The sequence below is a fragment of the Marmota flaviventris genome, chromosome 20 (assembly GCF_047511675.1).
Source record: "Marmota flaviventris isolate mMarFla1 chromosome 20, mMarFla1.hap1, whole genome shotgun sequence".
NCBI lineage: Eukaryota > Metazoa > Chordata > Mammalia > Rodentia > Sciuridae > Marmota > Marmota flaviventris.
This window is the reverse complement of record NC_092517.1, coordinates 4,065,106-4,083,092: the sequence shown is the minus strand read 5'-3', so window position 1 is coordinate 4,083,092 and position 17,987 is coordinate 4,065,106. Positions and strand designations below refer to the sequence as shown.

At 48.8% G+C, this 17,987-nt stretch overlaps 1 protein-coding gene across 2 annotated transcripts in view; it reads left to right on the top strand.

The window, feature by feature from the left end:
• Positions 1–17,987, top strand: part of Shq1 (SHQ1, H/ACA ribonucleoprotein assembly factor) — a 68,634-nt gene that overhangs the window by 30,781 nt on the left and 19,866 nt on the right. For both annotated transcript variants that reach the window (XM_027931958.2, XM_027931957.2), the window contains exon 10: positions 13,104–13,224. In XM_027931958.2, coding sequence (XP_027787759.2) covers positions 13,104–13,224 — 121 coding nt within the window. The remainder of the gene's footprint in view (positions 1–13,103; positions 13,225–17,987) is intronic.

Genomic DNA, 17,987 nt, shown 5'->3' with positions numbered 1-17,987 from the left:
AAAGTAGATAATAATTGTAAAAATGAATCATAGTTAAATGAAAGAAGCCTTTTGAGTCATCTAGTTAGATTAGACTATTTCGAAAGATTGTTGATTATAGGATAAAAGAGCTAATATCATTGAGAAATCAATCTTCTTCACCAGTGGGAGGAAAATCTGCCTCTTTTTTTTTTTTAATATATTATTTCTTCTTGCCTTTTGTCCAAGATAGTTCTTGTATTTCTAAAATCACCTTGAAAATCAATCTACTATAAAGAATGATTGTAGGGCTTGAGCCGCACATCACAATTAATTGTTTTGTAAGTCATGCTAGATTATCTGGGCATGATTCATAGATTTAAACCACAAGAACTCCTAGATTTAAGCAGTATGTGATTATCCTGTTACGTCACGGCTTCCGGAGCAGAGCCAGCGAGAGCTGTGTGTGGCTGCACCCACACTGAGGCTCACTTGCTTGCTCTCCTACATAGAAACTGTTACTTGTTTCTTTTTATTCTGGGAAATAATCCAGTTCTCTGTTTTTTTTATTTGAGAAGTAATCAGTTCTTTGATTGCATAACTGAAAAATAAACTTGATTGCCTTACTTACACTCTAATCAATTATTCAAACAGTTTTAGTAGGTCAGAATTGAAATTGAGACTTAACTTCTCGTCATTGTCACTCTGATAAGAAGTAGTTTTATTGGCAGTATTGTGATAGCAGCAGGAAACTTGAAATAACACCCGTGGGCTTCGCTCCTGGGACTGCGTCAGAGCCCCCTGTAGACAGGCGCGGGGTGCTGTGGCTCATTTGGGCTGTGGTTGGTTAGTGCCAGACACAGGACTGGACAGGACTGGACTGTCTCGAGTTCACACCGTGAGACTCGAGGATGCTAGGGTCCTGGTGATGGTTGTGATCTTGAGGCAGCACAGGGACACCGGTGTTGTCACTCTAGACTCGTTTGCACGGACACCCATAAGTAAGTGAAGGTGGCTCTGCTGTGGCATTTAGTGTCACCCTGGAATGCGTTGGTGCCTGCGGGTGGTTCGCAGCGCAGCCCCAGCATTCTGCCTCTTTCACACAGGCCAGCGTGGTGCTTCCACAGTGGGGACGAGAACGTGGATAAGTCGCCCCCCAAGAGATGTACATCTCGAGTGAGCTTCCCAAACCCCCAGAAGGCTTTGGCATTTGCAGAACCTTCACTGTAACGGAGGGGCTGCAGCCGCAGTCTGCCCGGAGCCCAGCCTTGGCTCCATCTGACTCACACGGCCATTGTGAATACCCTTTCTTAGACCTCTGGCCTGTTAGGTCTGTGCACCTGCCCACCCTCCCTCCCTCTTCCAGAAGGTGGTGCTTATCCCTTGAAGTTTCCCAATGTTGATCCTGATTCTTTAGGGCAGGAAATCCGGCTTTGCCCCTAAGTACCGCTTAGTGCTAGCACTGGACCTTGCCCACGGCACTGCGGTCCCTCCAGCTGTCAGCTTTCAGCCCGCGACTCCCCCTTCATCTTCAGCTCCCCCCTTTCTCCTTCTGTCCCTGTCTCCTAGCAGCCTTCAGGACCTCCTCCTCGCTCCATGCGTCTGGGAAGGGAGAGGTGGAATCCCTCGGGAGGCACCTTGAGCTGCGTTAGTCACCTGGGAATAACAGGAGAAGGGATGGGAAGAGCTCTCTGGTGCACTTCAGAAGTCCTGCTCGACCTCAGAGGGATGAGCGTCAGCTTCACGCTTGGCCACAGGTCACGTGTGCAGGTCACTGAGTGTGTGCCTCACGGCCCAGAATCGGCTTCCTCTGGCTCACGGCAGATCACGCCGACTTCACTCTGCGAAGACCCTTCCTGGACGTTTGGCTGCCCCGGGTTTACGAAGGGGTCCTCACCTGCTTCTGTGAGGAGGCCGAGGGTGATGAGGGGGGAAGCTCTTCAGGCTCGGTCTTCCTCCCGTTCCCCTTGGAGGCCGTTTGTCGTCCTGCCCCCGTGGGTGGAAGAGTTGTGACGCCGGGTCTCCTATAATATATACCCAGTAACTTCTTTCTGTCACTTTAGATAGCAAACAAGTCTTCTCATCCCTTCTAGTTGCAAGAGGAGTCTAACTTCAGTACTTACAATGCTCACTTTGAACTTACTTAAAAAGCCCCCCTGGCTTCCACCGCCTGGGTCCGGCTGCTGGGAAGCCGCAGGGAGGAGGTGGCCCCATTGCTGCTCCTGTCCCAGAAGGACCCCTGGCTCCCAGAGCAGCCCCTCCCGGAGCCACCCTGGCTGCTCTTTGCTGCTGTACCAGGAACTGCGGAGGCCAACCTCAGACTCGATGTAGTTTCATTTATAACAATTTCCATGGAGATGCGGCCCAGACTTGGGTTGGAGCTGGGTCAAACCCAGGCTGCGCCATCTAGAGCACAGACAGTGGCCCTGGGCTACTGACGTGGCTTCCCGGACACTCTTTTCTCCCTGCCCCTCAGGGTCACGGTACACGGGAAACGTGATGAGGAGGCAGCGAGGAGCTGGACCCAGTGGTGGCACACAGAAAGAAGCCTGCCCCAGGCTGGCACTGCTCACTGTACCGGCTTGTTAGGAAGCTGTAGTTTTCTGTCTGTCCTCTCTGTTGTCCAGGCTGGTGGGAACCTGACTTCCGCAGACACTTGGAGTCTGGCCACTAGCAGCCCCAGGTAGGGAAGCCACCCTAGGCGTCTGGCTTGACTTCAGACAACCAGTAGCCCTCCGGTCAGCCGATCCCCGAGCTCAGTAATAGCCAGCTTCTCAGCAGTGACTGCTTCCTAACCCTTCCATAGCTAGAACTTGACCAGTGTGAAAGAAAGGAAGGGTCAGGGTACCAAGCACAGGGCTAGCTGTTGATCTTCTTTACGAAAAACGGATGTGCAGGAAATTGAGGTCTGGTAAGTTCCATGCAGGAGCTCCAGATGCTGCTGAGGCCTTGACGGGGATTTCTGTTTAATGTTTACACTCTATTTATTCCAGTCAGCTTAGCAAACACTCAAGAAAATGGAACTGTAGAGGGGATAACATACAACTAGACTAGCCAGGCAGAAGTCTAAGATTGTCCAATATTGATATTATTTAATTTTCATGCATTCCTGGCTTGGGACATTCTGAGGAATTGTTACGCCTTTCAACTTTTCCTCTTTAGACGCACCTGTGGCACTGTCCTCGGTTCACCCAGCAGGCCCCCGCTGGCTTGCCGTACTGAACTGGATCCTGGACCAGCAGTAGTTCTAATGGGGGGGGGGGGCACAGAATCATGCTGCAGGTTTAAAGAATAATTTCTTTTTTTACTTGTAGTAAGAAACTCAGAGGAGAAATATGGGGAGTGAAAGGGTAAGCCAGGGAACCTGATGGGCTTAAAGCATTTGAGACACGTAGCCACCTACAGAGGGGACCCTGTGCTTTATCTGACTTCCTCTAGAGTGCGTGTTGCCTGGCTGACGAGCTCATCTGTTAATTGGCTCACCCCACGGTGTGTGGGATGATCACGTACTCAGCAGCCATTCTGTGCAGGGCGCCCAGGAAGTTAGAGCAGTAGCAAGGAATTGACCAGGTGGATGGTATTGGACACACGGAACCTGAGCACTAGCAGGGACACTTGAGATGGCAGTCACTAGCCAAATACCTCGCAGACCAGGGGGGTGTTGTAAAGAAAGGATGACTAAGTGGCTCACAGAGGGGGAGGTGGGTTTCCCTGGGGGGCAGGGAGTGCTTTGCAGGGTAAGGGATTGGAATTGGGGTTGGGGAAGCATGATGCTGGGTCACGGAAGATGCAGGGCAGTGTGGTCATTGTCATAAAGAGCGTGAGGAAGCCCAGAGCAGTGCGGTTTTTTTCAACAAAATTTCTCTTTTGGAACCAGATGATGGAAAGCCGTATGCCTTCCGATCTGAGCTTTTTGCCCTGCATCCTCTACACTTGTTGGTAGTCCCTGGTTGTTTAGAATTATGTCTGCTGCTTTAATGTTATCACTGAACTCCCAGCTCCCCGGCAGGTGACGGTCCTTGTTCCTGTTCCTTCCTCCTGTTCTAAGTTGGTTTGAGCTTTTTATTTCCTAATGAATCCCCTAGAGCAGTTACTTTTCTAAGGTGGAACAGTCGTGGCATTTCAGTAAATTCAAAATGGGTGAGATTAAGTCCAACAGTGAAGCAGGGCTTCTCCCAGTGTAGCCGACCGTCCCACGCAGACAGCCCCGGGAAGGACAGCTGCTGCAGGTGATGGGACGGGGACTGCCACCGGCCACCGGGTCTCGGGGTTCTGTCCTCGGCAGAGCAGGTTCCTTTCAGTCTTGTCCCTTCCTTAGGTTGCCGGCCTGTGTTCTGAATGTCTTCAGTGGCACATTTTCCCCCCTTAGAAGCCACATACCCTCAGTGCGGGTGAGTTTGCCCTTGTCCAGGCACAGGAGGGTGTTGCCTGTGAGCGAGAGGGGAGAGCCAGGTCCTAGTCACCCACAGACCCCCAGGAGGCCTGCCAGCTGGGGACGTCGTCAGCCACAGACGCCCAGGTTGCTCTCCTGGCAGGTTTGGGGCTATATTTATATACATATAAGTCTCTTTTTGTTGCATGAATGCACTATAGGCTGCAGCATTTTCTGCATGGTTTATATATATAATAAATTACCTTTTAATTGCCACAAATGATTAACAGCTTATGGTTATTCAACTACAAAAAAAATTTCTTAGAATATTTTTAATGTTAGTATTCTTTGAAAATTTGAGTTAAATAGTAATACCTACAGGGGTGGTGATGGCACAAAATAAGCTGATTCCTTATGCTTTAATAAAGTTTGCATTCTACTTCTGTACTATTTAGGGTAGGTTTTATTTCTGCAGTTTGTGAGCTGAGCAGTGCAGGAATTTTAGGAGGTTAGTTTTTTAAGTCAGGTGTTTTTTTGTTTGTTTGTTTGTTTTAATTTGATCTTTTGTAATGGTGATTCAACCCAGGGGTACTTTACTACTGAGCTATATCCCCAGCCCTTTTAATTTTTTTTATTTTGAAACAGGGTCTCGCTAAATTGCAGAGGCTGCCTTTAATTTGTGATCCTCCTGCCTCAGCCTTCTGAGTTGCTGGGATGACAGGCATGCTTCATTGCTCCTAGGTTAAAGTCAGTTTTGAGATCTTTCTTTTTAGGAAATAATTTTCTGCCTACTTTGTTTAAGTGAAAAGATAAAGGCATGAAATTCTATATGTTTAAGACAAATTTGGGGGAATAAAGAAAGAAATCTTTTATTCAACATTAGTGGATCAAAGTTCTGTTGTATATTAATATTGGGACCTGAGTAATATTTTATGTGTTATGTGGAGAACATGTACGAATTAATATACAATTTGGAGTTTCTTTAAGAAATTAATACTGAAAATGTGGCAAGTAACAGACATGTATTTATTCAGCAGACATGAATGGGTCTGTTCTCTGCGAGGCATTATAATAGAATCAGTGAAGAGTTCATAAGGGTGTGCATGTCTTGGTCTCGGCTCATGGAGTCTGTTGTGGAACAGGAATGAAAGGACGAAAGATAAGATACAAAACACTATTGTAAGACACAAAGCAGACAGTCCCTTAAGAAAGCACTGTACTTGCCCCCACTAGTCCAAATCCACCTCTGGCCCTTGGACTAAGAATTCAGTGGTTAAAAGGAAAAGAGTGTTTTGTAACCCGTGAAGTTATGTGTGGTTTGTACATTAGCGCCCATGAATAAAGTTTTATTGGGACACAGTCATGCTCGTTCACGTGTGTACTGTCTGTGGCTGCTTTGTGGTTTAACAGCAGGGTTCCAACAAGTACTACCTGGCCTTCAGAGCTAAAGTCCTCCCCTTCCAGCCCCGTCTCAAGTGGATGCGTAGGTCAGTGCAGCAGTTTCCGCTGTCCACCCCATCCTGAGCCATGGCTGGCCCTGCTGCTCACAATTAGGAGGTGCATGCTCAGGAGCCTACTGGCCGCCTGAGCACAGGAGTGAGGAGCCCAGCTGAACTGGGGGCGCGGCCCAGCTGGGCCTGTGGTGCCAGTTCAGTTTGATTTTTCTTTTACCCCTTGGGGGTGGGGGTGTGGGCGTCTGATAAAGGAAGAGGCTGTAAACGGCCGATAAGAGCCCTAGCCCAACTGAGCCTGTGTCGGTGGGACCACCCTGCTCTGTGTCTGCTCTGCAGCCTCTGCTCTCACACCCTCGTGGACCTGCCGGTTTCCAGCCGCAGCAAGGGCTGCACTAGGGCTCTGCTCCTCCGGGCCCAGCGTGCGCCCACGTCTCCGCCCTGTGCAGGACCCGGGATGAGGTCAGGGGACCACGGGGTACCTTCCCGCGTCTCAGGTAGCTCATGCAGGAAAGCCGTGGGAAAGCCTGGGAGGGTGGAGAGGGTGGGCCGTGGAGCTCTAGGACCACGCCTGGCTCTGCTCCAGGAGGAGCTGTGTGTGCAGGGGGTGCCAAGAGGAAGCCCACGGCACAGGCTGCTGAGCTGAGTGAGGTGCCAGCAGCACCTGGCACCTTTCCAGTGTTTGGGAAAGTGGGGGAGTGGTACTGCCACAGGAGGCACTAGGTAGAGAGGGGTAACCGGTTCTGTGTCTAGGGCGCAGCACCTCTGCCCATCTGTCTGGGGGCCTGGCTAGAGAAGAGAGGTGGGAAAGATGGCCCTGTGCCCCCAGGCGCTCGCCAAGGAGATGGGGCCTTAGGGGAGGTCCACCAGCGTGTGTCACCTGTTGACGGACCCATGGAGCCCAGTCCATCTGGCAGCGGCACTTAGCATGGAGGTGAGGCTGATGGCACGTTGAAGGGAGCAGACACTCCTGTCGGGACCTGAGGTAGCCGAGGACAGGCAGTGTGGCCTGGAGGAGGAAGACACGGTGGACAGATGCCTAACAGGTAGCAGGCTGGAGGCAGGACGGGAGTGCCAGGATCCTGGGTCCCAGGAGACCTCTGTCCTCGTTCCCCTTGCCACATGTGTGAACACCCGCATGCTCACTGTCTCATTCTAAGTCCCAGTGAGTTCTGAAGAACTGCCTCTCCTTTTGCCCCGTGGGAACAGACTCAGCTAAGTCCAGACAGGCGCCTGCAGGCTCCGGCTGCACAGCTGGATTTTAAAGACAGGCTTAGATTGTCAACTTCTGAGCCTTCCTACCTTTTTACGTACTGTGTAAATGGGGATTTTTTTGCGTGTTCTGCCTTGACCTTGGATGCCTCCCTGCCAACAGTCTAAGGAAGCTGAAATTAGACATGCTGCCATTAGGTAATTTTCTTTTCTTTTTCTTTTTTTGGTGCTGAGGATTGAACCAAGGGGCACTTAACTGCTGAGCCCCATCCCCATTCTATTTTATGTTTTATCTGGAGACAGGGTCTCACTTAGCCTCGCTAAGTTGCTGAGGTTAGCTTTGAACCCGCAGTCCTCCTGCTTCAGCCCCTGAGAAGCTGAGATCACAGGCGTGGGCCACTACGCCTGGCACAAGCACTGCTTTGACAGGTGGCCCGGGAGGAGGCTGGAGTTGGTGTCAGGGCTGTCCTTCCAGACCAGCGGATCCTACAGGGACTGCTACTGCAGAAAAGGCAAAAAGCAGCCTTGGGTTCCATTTCCTTTTTTGGTGGGGGTGGGGTGGGTACCAGGGATTGAACCCAGACACTTGACCGCTGAGCCACATCCCAGCCCATTTTTAAATTTTATTTAGAGACAGGGTCTCGCTGAGTTGCTTAGGGCCTCACTTTTGCAGAGGCTGCTTTGAACTCGTCATCCTCCTGTTTCAGCCTCCTGAGGATTACATTTCTTATTTGAACTTTCATGATGCAGAGATGTGAGAAAGTCGGACAGCCACGTTCTTTCGGGGGTAAATATCATAAGGGAAGGAGTCATGGAACTTCTGCTCTGCCTGTGTCACAATGCAGTAACCGATAGCAAGTCCTCAGAGCACAAGTGACATAACCAGTGCCTGTTATCCGAGCAGTTTGGCCAAGTACATTCGGAGTGAGGCATGTCCTCTGGGGTAGATTAACCCACACTTTATTGAACAAGATCACACAATTACAGGACAATGTTCTGAACCAAGGAGGAAGGATGGACTGTCATGTCCCTTCAGCTCAGAAGGTGGTGGACGCTGACCCTGTGTGTATTGCACAGCGGCTGCAGGTCACGCGTCCCTGGTTTCCAGTCCTGGCTGTGATCTGGGCCAGCTCCTTCAAAGTCTTCATACTCATTGTCCTCCCAGGCCTGATGACGTAACGGACGTGAAGTGCTCTCTGCAGGACACTGGGTTGCCACTGCCTGCTGTCACAGGGACCCCACGCCAGCCTGGGAAGAATTAGAACTCTGTTCCCAGAAGTAGTGGCCAATTGAGACCTGGGTGGTAGCTTGGGATTGGTTGAGGTTGTTGATTCTAAGCAAAGGGAGCATCTACACAGGCTGTTTGCTTCATGTTAATTTTGTCTGTGAATATAGGAATAATAAATATGATCTTAATAACACAGGAGTACTTTTTCAGTTGCTATAAGACTAAACTAGTCCTTAAAATAGTAACTCATTGCTTGAAGTATGTGTTTCTTCTTACAACTCAGAAATGTAAAAACTTGAACAGCATCTGAGAAATTTGAGAATTTTAAAATTACACAGATGGAGAAGCTTTTTTTTCCCCCTTTCCTTTTTTGGGTACTGGGCCACACCCCCAGCCCTGAGAAGCTTTTTTTTTTTAATGCTGACTTTAACATGTATATCTGTGTTACTCATTGGGGACTTGATTTTATTCTCTGACCTAATGCAGCCTGATGCTACAGTGGGCTACCTGCTTTGATTCTCTTAATTTTAATTAATTTGACACAATGTTTCTAGCTTATCCCTTTTACAGTCGAATGGTATATGAAAATTAATGTTAAATAGTCCTTAGAGACTGTTTTGGTCATAAGTTCTCATCAGAACCCAGGAGTCCAGCAAGGTGTCTAAGTTATGTATGTGAAGATGATGGTGAGATCGGCCTTCATTCTGAGGTGATTTTATAAGTAAGGACCACGCTGTGTTTTCCTTCAGGTCTTTAGAATAACCACCTCCCTTCCCTCGGCCTCCTCGGCCTCTCCTCTTGAGCAGTTCCAAGCTGCCAGGGCGGAACGCGGTCCCAGGGCCCGGCGCCGGCTGCCGTGGGTGCCAGCAGTTGCAGAGAGATGTGGAGCTGGTGGCGGGCACGCCTCCTCCTGAGCTGGCTTTCGGCCAGCTGAAACATCCAGTGCCCTGATCATCTTGTGGGGATGGGAGCCATTTCTTAAGTGCCTCCAACCAGGAGCCGGTCTGTCGGGCGGTGACTGCCAAGCCTGGTCTGCTGAGAGGACTTTGGGTAGCCAAAGGATGGCCATTGACTGCAGCTGCGACTCGTATTCATGTTGAGGCGTGTGACCCTGCCTGCGGTGCCGCGTCTGCCCAGGCAGGGAAGCGCGCTGCGTTGACCTCACCGTCCTGTGACAGCAGAGCCAGAGGCTGTGTGCACCCCTGTGAACCGCCCCCGGCTTTTAGGGACGCAGTGTCTCCTAATGTGTGGTCATTACGTTTCCACGTGTTATTGTTACGATCCTTTCCTGAAGTCAGCCGTCTGTGCCTCTTGTCACTTACAACACCAGGGTGCTAGTGTAAGTGCCCTCCTCAGGGAGTCACTCCTGTGCCACTCCTGTGCCACTCCTGGGGGCTGGAGGCCTGCTGGCTGGGGCTGGGGACCTGCAGTGAGAAGACCTGCCATGCTGTCTCCATAGGTGCCTCCTTTTTTGCTGCCTTGGACCAGGCAGTGACCTACCTGAAAATGTCACTTTCCTGCAGTGCCTTTGAGCAGAAATAACTGTCTTAGATTTGGGCCTTAGCAGTTTCTTATGCTCCCAGGACGTGTGACAAGCTCGTCACTAGATAAAGCCCGTTGGGATCCAGGGACTGGGGGGTCCTCCAAGGCTTCTGGCACTGGTCAGGGGACAGCCCAGAAGAGGGCCAGCTCTTCCTTGGCCAATAGCTGCTGGATGAGTGGAGAAGGCCTGGGGACCTGCTGGGGCAGTCAGTGCAGAGGACAGAACCCCACCCTCCTCTCCCCACCCCCACAACCTTGGGGCACCCTGGCTGTGACGCGGCAGGCCCCTGTGGAGATGGTCAGACCACAGAGCAAGGCAGGTGCAGGGCGGGTGGTTCAGAGTCTTGCTCCAGGTTGTCAGCTGCCAGTCCCCTGGTTATCTCTTACTGTGTCTGTCACCAAGATGCTGAGAGCACGGTTCACCAGCTGCTCAGGAGGCAGAGGCAGGAAGGGTGCATGAGCCCAGGAGTTCTGGACCAAACCCTCTCGGAAATACATACATAGATACATAAACGAAGTGATTTTAAATGCGGATCAAAGTTTGTAACGATTACTCAGTCAGTGTTTCAGGGTCGGCTTCGTAGTGGAGCACGTCCTGAGTTTTGCCAAACTCTTTCTTGAGGATGATTGCGCAAATAAGGGGGAACGTTGAAGGATGGCCGGCTGCCCTCCCCTTGCAGGAGGGAGGGGGAGGGGTGGTGCCCGGCTCTCGAGCTTGCTCAGTGACCTTTGAGGCAGGTGCTGTTGATCCCTATTGTCTGGGCACGTGCACATTTAGGATTTCTAATGTCTGTTTTTCATTTTTGAAGAAATAGGGATCAGAACATGCACATACAATGCAATGTTTTTACTTTAAAAAATATTTTCTTTCTTTTTTTTTGCTGTGCTGGGGATTGAACCCCGAGGTGCTCTACCACTAGGCCCCATCCCCAGCCTGTTTTTATTTTGAGACAGGGCCTTGCTAAGTTGCTGAGTCTAGCCTTAACTTAGGATCCTCCTGCCTCAGCCTCCCGAGTTGCTGGGATTACAGGCATGCGCTACCGCATCTAGTTTATTTCTTGTTTTTTGTTATTTGATATTTCCCTTTATCTTAGCGTTTCTTTTCACTGTTAGTACTTCACTTTTAGGGGGGAGAGTTGAACTTGTGAGGCTCTTAGCAGGAGTGAATCTGCTGAATGCAGGTCTGTAGTTCGCTGGGCCGAGGGTCCTATGAATGAGTGACGTTAGCACCACACTGCTCTCCATGAAACTCTGAGGCAGGGTCTGTCCTCAGTGTCCACGCCGGAGCTGAGGCCTCTCCCCACGCTCTGCCAGCTGCGTCGCTTCTCCTCCTGTTGCAGTCAAGGGACACGGTCAAGGGAGGAGGTTATCATGAAGCTAAGCTTTGCTCTGCACCTCTCCTCCCAAAAGGAGAGAGGGAGGAAGCTGGCCAGAGGGAAAGCAGTGTGCCCGCGCCTGCTGTGCTGGGATCCTCTCTGAGCCGCTGTGTGTCTGAATGGGACAGGGGCTCAGGAGGCAGGGAGAAGGGCATATCCAAGAAGGATCTCCAGGGCCAGTGGAGAAGCGCCTGGGAGGGTGTGGCTGGGTGGCCTGTGACCCCATCCCTCTCATGGCGCTTGATGGCAGGCCTGGGCCGCTGCAGGCTTCCCTCGGGCCCTGGTCTGCGCTTCTGCAGCAGAGTGGCGGCTCTTCAAGCTGGCTTGCTAGTGTGGATTGTACTAAAGTGCCGGGTCATCATCTCCCTCATGGTTCTTGTGAAATCTAAAAGTCAGATGGAAATGCAGCGGACACAAGGCGAGGGGCTCCCTGAAATCCGCACAGGCATGTTCACGCTTCAGAGCTGGGGGACTTGGGGATGCTGTGAGCTGGGGACGCTGTTCTGAAGACAGAGGAAGTGGCTCTTACCCCAGGGGTAGTAATTTGCCCCGTGGTTAATAAGTTTCAGGGGACGCCATGGAGTTTGGAACACCTAGGGAACTGTGGGGTTGTAAGAGGCTCCCTTTGTACCCGTTGGTTGGATTAAAATTAGGCTCATTTAACATCCAGGAGGAGGTAATTAGGGTGAACAAGACTTTAATAATTGGTGGCTCCTTTTCAAGTGATGTTCGTCAGCTCATTTCTGAACTAGTGCTATGATGTTTTAGTTTCAATCTAAGTTTTCTTCAATTTTTTAAGGTGAAAACTTTTAATAGTTCTAGGTAATTCCTTGATGAAAAATGTTGCCATAAGAGTAAAGAAGTTTGTAAGCTGAATTTAATTCTCTGTTATTTTGAAAGCTTGGGTTGAAAAATACTATCTAGTTAAAAGTATGATGCGGGGCTGGGGTTATAGCTCAGCGGTAGAGCACTTGCCTCACACTTGTGAGACCCTGGGTTCGATCCTCAGCACCACATAAAAATAAGTAAATAAATATAGTCTGTCCATCTTTAAAAAAAAAAAAAAGTATGATGCTCTGGCCAGAGCAAACGCTTATAATCCCAGCGGCTCAAGAGGTTGAGGCAGGAGGATCACAGTTCAAAGCCAGCCTCAGAGCCAATCCCAAAAAACCAAATGCCCAATGTCTTCTCTGATATAAGGAGGCTGACTTATAGTGGGGTAGGGAGGGGGGAGCATGGGAGGAATAGATGGACTCTAGATAGGGCAGGGGGTGGGAGCGGAAGGGAGGGGACAGGGGGTTATTAATGAGTAGAATGTCATGGTCATTATTATCCAAAGTACAGATATGAAGACATGAATCGGTGTGAATATACTTTGTATACAACCAGAAATATGAAAAATTGTGCTCTATATATGTAATAAGAATTGTAATGCATTCTACTGTCATATATTTTTTTTTAAAAAAGAAAAAAGCCAGCCTCAGCAGTTTAGAGAGGCCCTAAGCATCTAAAAAAAGTTTTTAAAGGGGCTAGGATGTGCCTTAGTGGTTGAGCACCCCTAGTTCAATCCCTGATACCAAAAATAAATAAATAAATAAATATGATGCTCTTAAATAGCCATTTAGTTTGGAAAACTCTCCTTTTGTTTAATTGACAGTTATTTCCGTAGAATTTTTATGATATTTTATGATAGCTATGAGTATTCAACTGTAACAATAGAGAGTGTTCATAATCCTTAAGGAAAGAAAGGGTTTGGACCTAATGTGACTGGTATTTTTTCATATACTAAAGGAATATTAAAAATATTGTTTAGAAAAAAATGTTCTTAAGAAATGATTAAAACTCTAAGCTGCTTTAGATATATTATTCCTTGGTGTCTGAATTTCTCAGTTAAAAATATCAGGTGTTTTTTCTTTAGGATAATTTGATTTTCTTCTTTTTTTTCTTTCTTTGATTGCCTTCAGGTAAAAGTGCAGTTCTCAAGTGTCTACTGGATATTCACAAAATATTTCAGGAAAATGACCCTGCTTACATTCTGAACGACCTCTACATCTCAGACTACTGTGTGTGGATTCAGAAAGCCAAGTGAGTTCTGTCCACTGGACTTTTAGATGCTCTCATTTAGAGTAAGTTGGAATGAGGGAGAGACGCAGGTAGCTGCCGAGCACTTCAAAAGTGGCTGATCAGCGGGGACCTTGGTGCGTGTGCTGGGACGGGAGGGAGTGCCGATGCCCAGGAGTCAGTTTTATCAGAAGAAGCTGGCCCTGGCCTGACCTGGAAGGTGGGGATTAAAACGAGCCTTGGAGCCATGGCTTCGTGCTGCGCTCCCGGCTGCCCAACAGGAGGACTCCTGACAGCGTCCGACCTCCGTCCCTGGTGTAAACAGTGGGTGTGAGCACATGTGTGCTGTGCCCACTCACTGGCGTGTGTAGACAGCGGGGATGCACACCAATCAGATCTGATCCCAGTGGGAAACGCGTCATCAACTGACTACCCGACTCCCGATGGTTTCCAGAGTCCATATTTCAAAGTACAAAAAACACTCAGAGCCTAAGAGCAGGACTCCTGATGGCCTATACATCCAAGAGTCTGAGCCCGAAGACGGTGCCAGCACTTGGGAGGCAGCTTTTTCAAAAAGTGTTTACCATTTCTTCAATTGAGGGAGCGTAGTAAATAAAATTAAATTTAAAATGCAGTGAAATTCACTTAGTGAAGGGGCATTCTCAGACATGGCCAAGTATCTTTTTCACACCAAGAGGCTGTTAGCTGAGCTCTTGATTGGAACGGTTCCTGTGTGCCATAGAAATCGATGGCACGACTTTAGTCATGACATACAAAAAATAGTGGTGAGTTTTTATTATTACTGTGATTGGTCAATGAATACTTTAGTATGGTTTTGATTTTTTGGTACCAGGGATTGAACCCAGAGGCACTCGACCACTGAGCCACATCCCCAGCCCTGTTTTGTATTTTATTTAGAGACAGGTCTCACTGAGTTGCTTAGCGCCTTGCTGTTGCTGAGCCTGGTTTGGTTTTTAATGTCCGCTTTGACTGTTGGTAAATGATCATATCACAGAATGAAAGATGGAAAACCTTGGCACTGTGTCTGTTGTGTGAAAAATGCTGCGTAGGGACTCCTCACTCCTGAGCAGGTGGGCGGGAAGTCTAGGTTTCACCAGAGGGAAGGTTAGATCTTCAACCACTGAGGTCATGATGGCCTGTTGTGGACCCTCCTGCTCTTGGAACCCATCAGACACCTGCTGCTGCCATTTCCTGTTGCTTCTCTCATTTTCATATTAAAATGAAATTGAAATAGTCTATCTGGTGGGGGGTGGGCAGTTCTTTTTAAGGGAAGGTATTTTACAAACTAATTGGTACCAAGTTTGTACCAGGATCCCATTTCAGAGAGTGTGCGTTTCTCTATTTGTGACATTCCTTCTTAACTACAGTGACAGTCACATTTCATTAAAGTGCAGAAGATAGCACCTTGGGTCAGTGTGGGGATTGTCAGAATTATTTCTCTTAAATTTCTTTTTTCTCTTGATTTTAAGTTGCAGGGAATGAAGTGAAATTCTTAGGTTCTAGTATTTAGTCTATCAACGGTGATTTTTTTTTTTTTGAAAATGGATAATGTATTGGGGAGAGGCAGAGAGGGGGAGACCAGCAGGAGCTCTTCACACCACTTTGTAAAAGTGTTTCTTCCACTTCACCACTTTGGACAGAGCGTGTCTCTAAATAGACTGTGTTGTTTTTACTTTGCATGTCAAATTCAATGATGATCCAGCTGTTTTTTCTTCCTTTGAAGTAAAATATTTCTGTTTATCTAATTTTTATTAAGTTTTCTAATTTCATCCTTGAGTCTGAAGCTCGGGTGGTTGCGCTTTGCTGTGAGCCTGCTGGGCTCTGAGGTGCGGGCGTGTGTCTCTGCTCCCCCACCTCCTGCCTCCTGGTTTGCTGCTGCTTCAGGTAGTACACCCCTGAAACCTGGCGTCCTAGTTTTCTGTGTGTAAAATAGTTGTGAATTTTCCTTAGTCTAAATATTTGATGGTTTTGATTATAATCATGAAAACTGTATAAAATTTTATTTGAATACCAGACAAGTATGAAATCCTGACTGCCACAAAGAACACTGGCACAAAGAACATTCTGTTTTTACCTTCAGACCTTTATTTTGGCAAACACTCTTTGGAATGCGGGTGTTGCGGGCCTTCTGTCGTGGGGTGGGCGGGCGTGGTGGAGTGGGAGGACAGTCCTCTGGGTTCTGCTTCAGTCTGGGTGGCTATCCTGTGTGAGCCTGGGAATGAACTCTCCTGATGCTTCTGAATTACAGATTCTGCCAGTTGTTTTGCTGGAAAAGAGCGCTTCCTACCACCCATCGCTAAGTGCCCTCCTGAAGCGTCCTGTGAGTGGCTCCCTACAGTGTTCCCTGGGTGGCAGCTGAGGCGGTGACCTGCTTGAGGTCAGGGCTTGTGAGCAGGCCTGCCATGCTGTCATGGTTGGTTCTGGACATTTTCCAGACAGACCTCCTGCACAGCCAGTTGGGTTCATTCAGGGGGTATGGAAGAGAAGCCAAAGAAAGCAGCCCTCCCTGCAGAGGTCTTGTCCTGCAAAAAGGAATCCATCACGCATTTGTCTTCCCCCGGGTGGAGAGACCACCGGGCACAGCTCCTGCCGGCCCCTGGTTGCAGAATCAAGTGCATGTTTCTTTCTCCTTCTGGAGCTTTAAGGGCCAAGCAAGAGAGCACCCGTCTTTGCCCCTCATAGTTCCTTGGGAGCACAGTAAATTTTAGTTGAATTGAATAGTACCTTTTAGAGCCAATTCAAAGAGCTTTTTTTTTTTTTTTTTTTTTTTAATGTGTAGCACTTTCAAAAATGTGAACCAGCTCTCATTTATTTTTATTGAAATTTTCAACCACATTCAATATCAAATTTCTTCTTCCCTCTTTTGTTTGGGGATGCCATGCTAGGCAGGCCCCGCTCGGCCCCTGAGCCACGTCGCCTAGGCAGGCCTTCTCTTTCACTTTCCATCAGGGTCTCGCTGAGCTGCCCAGGCTGACCTCAGACATGCAGTCCTCTCGCCTGAGCCTCTTAAGCAGCAGGATTACCTGTGTGGCCGCTGTGCCTGGCCTTCCTCTGCTTCTCTCTGGGAGTGGGGGCTGCGGCTGGGAGGAGCAGTGATCCTTCTGACCTCGTGAGGGTTTAGCAGTTTATACCCTCTAAGTCAGCCGGGATGAGAAAGTTAAATGGGATACGTTCAGCTCTACTCCCCTTTAGCCATGTGACCTTAGTAAGTGACTTGTCATTTCATCTAATGCAACCGGTATTAGTATTGTGACATTTCCTCCAGTTATCTGCCAGTGCATTCTTAAACAACTGAAAGGAATATCACATGTATCATTTCATGACCTGTTTTTTTAATTATGATAGTATTCAAGTAAGTTCCCCTTATAATGTGCAGCCATTACATATGTTTTTTAAAATTTATTGTAAAAGGAACATATGCCCATTAAAGAAAATTTGTCATTAAGGTAGCTTAGGAATTAAAATATAGTCATAATTCATGGTATATTTTTATTTTTGTCTTTCGACATAGGAAAGTTTGGTTTTCTTTCCATAACACTGAAATCTAAAATGCTGGCTTTCTTCAGTATAAATCTGAGCTTGTCACTAAAGTGTTACATCACTGTTTCTCTCTAATCGAGTTTCATGTTATTGTTTATGTGGTGCTGGGGACTGACCCCATGGTGTGTGCATCCAGGCAGGTGCTCTGCCTGTCAACTCGACCCCCACCCCATCCAGTGAGGCACCTTTTAGAGGTCAGCCGTTGTGGGGAAGGGGAAAAGTGTATGAAATGCGAGTCTCTTTCCTGTGCGCTTTGTACTTCACCCTAATACTCTTGAGGCACTTAATTCTCCATCACTTTTTTTTTTTTTTTTAGTTAGATAGACTTTTATTATATTTATTGATATGCAGTGCTGAGAATCAAACCCAGTGCCTCACACATGCCAGGCAAGTGTGCCACCGCTGAGCCCCAGCCTCAGCCCCTCTCCATGGCTTTTTGACATCTTTCCCCCTAAATGAAGTCTCACTTCATGACCCTTCAGACACTGGAGTGAAGTCTGTAGAGGGAAACATTTCCTCAGTTTTAAGGGAAACTCTTGGCACTGCTCTCTGCCGCCTGGGTTGCTTCCTCTGCCTGAGCTCTGGGGGTCGGATGCCCCTCAGAACCACACAGATGCTTATACCTCTTTCTCTGGGCTCCTGCTGGTTCCTGATGTGTCTGCAGAGGTCCAACACGGTGCTGGGTGTGCAAGCAGAGTGGTGTGTGTTCTCCACACCTGTGAGCCTTGCTGTGGCAGGCGCCGAGGTCGGTGTAGGGGATGCTCTGAGCATGGGAGACCCATCGTGGGGGACTGCAGGCTTCAGCAGGATATCAGGCTGTCCTGACACAGCTGCAGGGGAGTGCAGACACTGGAGCACCCGGCAGGTGTCCGAATCACAGCAGACCATGCAGACACCCTGCTGGCCGGGTACTGTTGCCCACAGGAACAAGTAGCAGGAGAGGCGGCGTTCTGGTCTGGGAATAGCCCTGGCAAGTGGGAAGATGTGGAAACCCTGTGTGTCACACGGCTATATTGTGGCGTGTGTCATCCTCAGAGTATCCCTGTACAGCAGAAGAGGCGCCCTCGGGGCTTCATATAGAATCGCTGTCTTTCCAGTCTGTGTGCTGCGGAGGGTGCAGAATTCTTAAGTCAGCTGGTCACATAGTAATCTCCTCTGGACTTGGTGCCAGCGGGCCTTATTGGAAGGCTGACGCTTCCCTTGGTGCCCAGGTGCTGGAGCAGAGC